The sequence below is a fragment of the Ananas comosus genome, linkage group 25 (assembly GCF_001540865.1).
Source record: "Ananas comosus cultivar F153 linkage group 25, ASM154086v1, whole genome shotgun sequence".
Classification (NCBI taxonomy): domain Eukaryota; kingdom Viridiplantae; phylum Streptophyta; class Magnoliopsida; order Poales; family Bromeliaceae; genus Ananas; species Ananas comosus.
The window spans coordinates 3,129,063-3,137,557 of record NC_033645.1 but is presented as its reverse complement, the minus strand read 5'-3'; the positions used below and the strand labels follow the sequence as shown (position 1 = coordinate 3,137,557).

The following is an 8,495-nucleotide window of genomic DNA, read 5'->3' as shown; positions in this document are numbered from 1 at the left end:
CGGTGTTGTGAAAGAACAAATTGATAGATTGATCAAGGGCGGAAAAACAGCAAATGTATATGCATATAATGATCAACAAAGAAAAGCAAATATGTTATATTCAAAAGTGAAACTTCAAACACTGTAATTACTTTTATCTGACGAAGAAACACATCACATTGGCACCGGGGGGAGAGAGAGAGAGAGAGAGAGAGAGAGAGCATATTTTATTGTACTATAGATATTACAGTAGTACAAAAGGTTTGGAGATAAACTTACTATTTGTATCCGCGAAAAGGTAATTTCTCTTCATCTACTCTACAAAAATTAGCAGGCCATGCCATCCATTTCAGGGTACTTCCTTCAGTTTTACTTCCACAAGTTCCTACATTTCAACCTGCAAATGGAGACCAATTTACAGAAATTGGATAAAGTACATTTTTTGCAATTAGTTTTCTCGAGCATCAAATAAAGTCTGGAGCAGGCTCAGGCTTTTCTCTTAAAGAAGAACTTCAAAAAGTAACGAGGTTGTGACCATTGAGAGATAGACTAAAACAAGAATGCATCTAAGAATTGCAGCCAAAGAACAAGAAGCACAAACAGACGGTGAAAGAGCTTTAGATGCACAACCAAATTTATGCATCTTAAGATGCAGGAAACTGGAAAAAAAAAAAAAGAAAAAAAAAAAGAGAAAAGAATATCGCGGAGAGGTGAAAAAATAGAAGGTGAGACTAGTAACCAAAACAAATTACAACTATCCAGAAAAAAGGAGCAAAACTAATAAGGGCAAACCTACCATGGGGAATGTTTTCATTGTTGCCAGCTTGCTTGTTGGCTTCTGGTTTCTCCACTACTCCGTTCTGCCAGAAAATTATGTAAACTCAAGAAATGGTTTCGAGCATCAGCTCTCAAAATCACAGATAAAATATTCAGAAGTCCTTGAGAACACTTGACAGCAAATTCAACAAGTATTTTAAAAAACTGTTGAAAAATAAAAAGGAAAGCACCAAATTTAAACCATTTCATTAGAGCAAAAATCCAACCGACAGAACGGCAAAGTTGAAACTCTCATTTCTACCAGAAAGCAAGGTCCAAACACTAGTTTTTTGCTTTAAGGTAATCTTCAGGCCACATTAGCTGTGTTTATGTCTTTTCTTTTTAGTTAAATTCAGTGCAATTGAATATGCTAGCAGATGGACTTCTGTGTTCTTGTCATCTTTGGTTAGCTTGAAACTCATTTCTTTCTTAAAGGAATAAAGAAGTGAGAAAAGTTGGTACTAAATCTTTGTCGTATGCTGCCAAACAATAAATAGACATACAGATTGCATAGAGTTTTAAAAGAAGAAAAATGAAAAGCATAACTAAACAAGGCCTTAACAATTTCCTCTCAATTATTTGTCCTTCTTTTCAGATAAGAAGCAACATAGAGAGGATACTTAAGAGGGCCAAAAAGAAAAGAGAAAGTACACATACCTGAGATGATACTTGAAAGGGGTTAACTGGAACAAAACCGTGATAAGGATCACCAACATGAGGAATTTGAACCATGTATTGACTCTGCATGTTAGATGCCAGTGCTTGCTGACTGGCTGCTTGAACTCGAAACTGGTTCACATTGACAACATTTGGTGGATGGATGGATGGCATTATGGGCAGAGGTCGAGCAGGACTAGCAATAGAAGCACATGGCAATAGGGGACCAAATGGGAGCATAGGAGGCCTTAGGCCCCCACCACCTACTTCTGCACCAATTGTCATTCCTGGAGCCATGTTCATCCCCATATGCATTCCCATGCCCATACCCATGCCCATGCCCATACCCATGCCCATTGGTGGCATGTATGGTTGGACACCAGGAAACATAGCAGGGTTAATGCTGCATCCTGCAGACATCATCTGCAGAATTGAATATTCAAAATGATCATTAGCCTCCAGTATTCTAGTTCTATAACGAGGATGACACTACAACAGTATAGCAGTTAGCTCAAAAATGGCCGTCCCCTACAACTGATCTTTCTCAATTAGCGGTACCATACCAGCATTTAAGAAAGTCACCTGTGTTGCAGAAAAACTAACAACAATACAAGGAATGATCATCAAAGAGAGAGTTTGACTATTGACTATTTAAGCCTGATATCAATAAAATAAATTGAAGGGTCTCTAACGAATAACAAGATATGGCAACTTCATAAATTATGCAACAGTAGGGTCAGAAAATTGCTGATAGTTGCAACTTAGAAATCAACCCACATGAGAAAAGAAAAGGAATGGAGTGCAAATAGCAAGAGGTAACAAATCAATTTTTTCAAACATTTAAAGCCTAGCTGACATACTTCTAAATCGGATAATTAGATAAGTTTAAACCAGTGAACAAATCAAAGTAATGTACATCTGTGGAAAACAGGTGGCTCCAAGCAGCTATTTCAACAAGAAATAGGAGCCCCTTGAGGCCCTGACAAATAGTTGATCTGCAAGGCTAGATCAGATAGTAGAATTGTTCATATTCTCTCAAGGCCTTCATATTAGCAGACAAGTTAAAACCCTCACATTGGAAAGAACATATGCCTTCATCTGAGAAAAAGATAAACAATCCTAGTCAAAGTTCACCTGGATTTGTGACTGAAGTGACTTAAGGTATCCGATGGCTTCATCCAACATTGAAGCTTTATCTGACTGAAAATCAGAAGATGACAAAGGAAATTATAGTCGAAAATGATCCGATCTAAGAAGATTGGACTGTATGATGGTGACCTTGTTGCATCTTGGTATAAGTTCTTGCAAGGCCTTCATCTTCTCATTGATCCTATCCCTACGCCTCTACAACATAAAGCAGCAAATTTCAGTAGGGACTATAGATATGGGTAAAATATGACATAAAAGAGAAAAACAAACAAAAATAACAGAAAAGCCAAAAAGAAATCTTAACGTAATATACCCGCTCAGAGAGATTGTGGACCTCAGCGGCACGAGATCTTCTTCCAGCAGCAGATCGGCGAGCGTCTTTCCTTTTCTCCAAAGTTCTAAATTCCGTATCCTTCTACATAAAAGAGAGCAGCAAATGCTAAAGGCATCTCGCCAACACAAGTGCTTAAGATTATAGATCGAGAAAGTCTTGCACATCATATACAACCTAGGATTTTTTCAACATATATATATATATATATATATATATATAGAGAGAGAGAGAGAGAGAGAGAGAGAGAGAGAGAGAGAGAGTTGGGCGAGAACACTATTAATAGTGTTTACCCCCTTTTGCTATCAAGTTTTTAGTTTTTGGATCAATTCCGTTGATTATTTCTAACCATTGGATTAAATATGATCATTTCTAACTATTGGATTAAATATTATAACCCAGTGGGGACCACTCAACCTTAAAGGACTAATATCAGAGCCGGAGCTCCGGTACTATAGTGTTGTTTTCGATCTTCGGGCGTTCAAATCAACGATCCACACCGTTAAATATGATCTAGGGTATATGATGTTTTTAGGAATAAAATTTTAGTTTTTTTCGATATCGTTTACTTAGTAAATAAATTCAAAATGGATGGTGGAAATTGAATGCTCTTTAAAATTTGAGTATAGAGCTTTTAAATTCAAGATCAAGAATGTTAACCTTAATCTATATAGTTTAAAATATTTTCTATCAAAATTTGAAGAAATTTAGATTCTTCTACACCGTTAAACTCCAAACTCGTTGTAATAGCCATTGAAAATTGACAATTTTGAAATGGTTTGATCATAAAGTAAACTATATCGAAAAAATATAAAATTTTATTTCTAGAAACTTTAAATACCCTAGATCATATTTAACGGTATGGACCGTTGATTTGAACGCCCGAAGATCAAAAAAAACACTATAGTACCGGAGCTCCGATACTATAGATAGTATAGTAGCCTAATTCCTAATATCATCCTAACATTACAATTTCCCATCCAAGGGTAAAAACTTGATAGCAAAAGGGATCAAATGCTATCAATAGTATTCCAGCCCAACTCTATATATATATATATATATATATATATATATATATATATGAGTCCGACTGGGATACTATCGATAGCACTAAAGGCTTGGTGCTATCGAGTTTTCCACTGTTAGATTTAATCCTTTGATTATTTTGACCCGTTAGATTATACTATTCAACCAACCACCCACTCAACCCTAGGGGACCCACATCATCCTAACTGCAGATTTCTCAATCCAAGGGCTAAAACACTAATAGCACCAATAGCTTGGTGCTATTTATAGTATTCTAGCCTAATTTTATATATATATATATATATATATATATAGGTGCACAAAAAAACCATATGATATTTTCTCCGCAACATAATACACCAGAATAACTCTGATTATTGGTCCAAAGAAGTATCATAAGCAAGAAGGTTATTTAGCATCTTTTGTCCCCTGGACAGCGGGAGGAGTTCTCAGCTCACAAAGTGCAATGAAGAAAAAGTAATTAAGCATAAAATCGAACCATTAGCAATAGTGTCGACGCAGATTGATTATATATCAGATAGATCTATTATGATGAAACATATATACTGCAGAAGCACTGTCGAAGAAAAGCAGAACACGAAGAAGTTCTACACATACTAGTTTATTATGTTAACTTAAAGAAAGCATATAATAAACAACCTGTCCCCACGCAATTGTCCTGCACAGTGACAACATAACGCAAAAATTATTGGATTCAAAGAGACAAATATAGGTGAGGGCGTATTAACTAACCTCACTGTGACATCCGGAGCCGCCGCCCCCCTCTCGCGCCTTCCGCTTCCGCTCGTCCGCATGCGCCATCCCCCGGCGCTCACTGCTCGCCTCCGACGACGAGCTCAACGCCTGCTCGCACGCACGCGGAGATCCACCACCTCCTCCTGTCCCAACCCCGTACGGATCGCACACCTCCACAACCGATACCTCGTTGGATCCCACCGCCGACTCCTTCGGCGCCGCCACGAGCCTCTCCGCCGCCGCGGTAGACGCCGCCGCCGCCGCCGCCGCCGCCGCCGCGGCGCGCCCGTCGTTCCCGATATCCTGCGGCGAGGAACCGAAGAACAGATCGCCTCCTCCGCCTCCCCCGATCTGGTAATGGAGCCACGACGCCATCTCGTCCTCCTCCATGAATAGCTGGCTCGCCACGTCCACCACCAACCCCGCGTCCGCGCGCCCGGAGAGCGCCGCCGAGCCCGGACTCTCCGGCGGCGGCGGCGAGAGGCCCCGGATCCAATCGCCGTGCACCGGCTGGGCCACCGGCCCATTCCGCCATATCAACTCCAGCAACTCGCTCTCAGCTCTACAAAACCCTAAATCAACGATCACCAAAACCCAAACCAAATCAAACGAAACCAAAAAAAGGCGTTCCAGCTACTCACAGGGCGGATTCGGAGATCTTGCAGCGGTGGGGGGCGGGGACGAAGGAGGAGACGAGGAATGGATCGTCCACGTCGAGCTCGAACTCGGGTACAAGGTGGTTCATCTCCAGGGGCCAAGGAGGGGTTTCTCAGAGAAGAGGAATGGGGAGGGTGATGCGGGAGATATATATATATATAACCTAGAGCCATGACAAAGGGGATGTATACTCATCGGGTTTCGTCGGGAAAGAGCATTAGGGTTTTTTTCCTTTCTTTTTTGTTCTTTTCCTTCTCCGCTGCCAACCGACTGAGCAGATCGAATTGCAACAGAGCTCGTCTATTATATTTTTTATTTTCTATTTTATTTTAGCTATTATGTTGTGATCTTTACTGCCTATAGCTATATACACAGACAAAAATTTTATGGGCACCGGCCCCAATTAACTTAGTTTGGGGTTAGTTCCTGATGGGCGCCGCATGGCACAGGCGCCACGCGGCGCCCATCCACCACTGCTCTCTCAATATGGGCAGTGAAACTTCTGGGTGCACCTCGTACATCTATACCGGGTGCACCATAAAATTAATTTTTAATTTTTAGTTTTTTAAATTATAATTTTATATAATAATCTATCATGTAGAAATTAAAATTTTAAACTCCATTTGATTTCAAAAAAAAATAGGAATAATAAAAATTATCCACGCTATTCCACGAAATCAAAAATAAATTTATTTTAAAATTTCAATTTTATAAATTAGTAATCATGAATTATAGGCCATATAAATCTTAAATCACAACATATATACTAATATATTAAATTTTAATTTTAAAAAGTTAAAAAATTACATTTATGGTGCACCTCGTATACATGCACCAGGTGCACCCAAAAATTCCACTGCTCTCCCATATGGAGAGAGCAGTGGTGGATGGGCGCCGCCTGGCCCCTGTGCCATGCGGCGCCCATCAGGAACCGGCCCCAAACTAAATAATTTGGGGCCGGTGCCTATAGAATTTTTGTCCTATATACACTACGAAGTGAAACCCTAAAATTACGCCTTTAAATAGCTAGAGATTTGTCGCGAAGCTAGTGCAGATCCAGAAAGTTCTTGGAACAATGGAACCGCTTCAGTGAGCAGAAAAGTTAAAAAGTGGGGGTTTTTTTGCATTTGACTTTCTCAAAAGAAAAGAATTTCACAAATAGTCCTATTAAATTAATAATTATAATTTTGATTTTATCCCGCCACGCAAGGGAAGGAACAAAAGTTGAACCCTTTATCGTATTTCATACTTATGTTCTTCCTATTCAATACTTATATTTTTTTGCAATATATATTTTTCTTAGACACATAAACTTTGACTTTTTTTGTATTTGGCACTCAAAAAAAAAAAAAATCATAAATAATTCCATCAAATTTATAATTATAATTTTGACCGTATTCCCGCCACGCAGACGTAACATCAATGCCACGTAGCTGGCAGGGGAGGGGCGTTAAATAGTTCAACTTATTCCATATTTATATTTCTCAATTCAATACTTATATTTGTTGGTAATTCATATATTTTTTCCGCCGTAAAATCATAACTATTTGGATGGATGGATGGTGGGGAAAAGGAAGAGGACGAAGCGGGAAAGAGTGGGGGCGCAGCACTTTGAGAATTTTCGGCTTAGACCCTGTCCACCACATCACCAAATAATCAGTTCATATTTTTATGTAGACTCATAATATATCGATTAGTTCATCAAATATTATCCAATTAATTTATTAACGTATCTAAAACTTATTGTCAAGACAAACTGAAAAAAGGCTTGAAGCATGAATAAATACAATATATATATATATATATTTGGCAATAGCAACTATAATATAAGTTTTTAAAATTCATTTGCGTATATATAAAATTCAAGATATGGACGACCAAAACATTTTTCTTACGAAAAAATAAAAAATAAAAAATAAAAAAATCCTAGTGCTCGACAGTATTGCAACAATGACATCAACCACTAATCATATTTAACTATCTAAATTTGTAGATCCAATTGTTGCTGTATACAGATTTGAGTTTTAAGAAACGGGTCCATGAGCAACGCGCGTTGCTCATGCATTAGAATCACTGCAGGGCTAAATCCTGCCATAGCGGGCGATTTCGTCGGCTCCCTGAGAGGAGAAGAGTTACTATTTTGNTATATAATAATCTATTATGTAGAAATTAAAATTTTAAACTCCATTTGGTTTCAAAAAAAAATAGGAATAATAAAAATTATCCACGCTATTCCACGAAATCAAAAATAAATTTATTTTAAAATTTCAATTTTATAAATTAGTAATCATGAATTATAGGCCATATAAATCTTAAATCACAACATATATACTAATATATTAAGTTTTAATTTTAAAAAATAAAAAAATTACATTTATGGTGCACCTGGTATACATGCACCAGGTGCACCCAGAAATTTCAGTGCTCTCCCATATGGAGAGAGCAGTGGTGGATGGGCGCCGCGTGGCGCCTGTGCCATGCGGCGCCCATCGGGAAACGGCCCCAAACTAAATAATTTGGGGCCGGTGCCTATAGAATTTTTGTCCTATATACACTACAAAGTGAAACCCTAAAATTACGCCTCTAAATAGCTAGAGATTTGTCGCGAAGCTAGTGCAGATCCAGAAAGTTCTTGGAACAATGGAACCGCTTCAGTGAGCAGAAAAGTTTAAAAGTGGGGTTTTTTTTGCATTTGACTTTCTCAAAAGAAAACAATTTCATAAATAGTCCTATTAAATTTATAATTATAATTTTGGCTTTATCCCACCACGTAAACTGGTTGGAGAGGGATATTAAGTTGAACACTTTATCGTATTTCATACTTATATTCTTCCTATTCAATATTTATATTTTTTGACAATATATATTTTTCTTAGACACGTAAACTTTGACTTTTTTTGCATTTGGCACTCAAAAAAAAATTTTCACAAATAATTTCATCAAATTTATAATTATAATTTTGAGCATATTTTCGCCACGCAGGCGTAACATCAGTGCCACATAGCTGGATAAGGAGGAGCGTTAAATAGTTCATCGTATTTCATATTTATATTTCTCAATTCAATATTTATATTTTTTCGTAATATATATATTTTTTCCGCCGTAAAATCATAACTATTTGGAT

General features: G+C 37.9%; 1 protein-coding gene across 3 annotated transcripts; it reads right to left on the bottom strand.

The window, feature by feature from the left end:
• On the bottom strand, positions 67–5,736 carry LOC109703576 (transcription factor PIF1-like). 3 transcript variants are annotated; one of them, XM_020224238.1, is made up of 8 exons: positions 5,356–5,736; positions 4,712–5,276; positions 2,915–3,013; positions 2,731–2,796; positions 2,587–2,652; positions 1,453–1,875; positions 776–839; positions 67–376 (listed from the first exon to the last, which is right to left on the bottom strand). In XM_020224238.1, exons 1-8 carry the CDS (start codon positions 5,457–5,459, stop codon positions 372–374), a joined length of 1,392 nt encoding a protein of 463 aa, XP_020079827.1. In that variant the 5' UTR covers positions 5,460–5,736; the 3' UTR covers positions 67–371. The 3 variants fall into 3 exon arrangements, with proteins under 3 accessions (XP_020079827.1, XP_020079826.1, XP_020079828.1); XM_020224237.1 differs by having other exon boundaries at positions 2,915–3,016; positions 5,356–5,733; XM_020224239.1 differs by having other exon boundaries at positions 2,915–3,016; positions 4,712–5,286; positions 5,356–5,729.

Coding starts and splice junctions, on each gene's coding strand:
- LOC109703576 (XM_020224237.1), bottom strand. CDS start 5,459: ATGAACCACCTTGTACCCGAGTTCGAGCTCGACGTGGACGATCCATTC. Junction 5,277..5,355: donor AAGATCTCCGAATCCGCCCT/GTGAGTAGCTGG, acceptor AGGGTTTTGTAG/AGCTGAGAGCGAGTTGCTGG. Junction 840..1,452: donor CCTTTCAAGTATCATCTCAG/GTATGTGTACTT, acceptor ATTTTCTGGCAG/AACGGAGTAGTGGAGAAACC.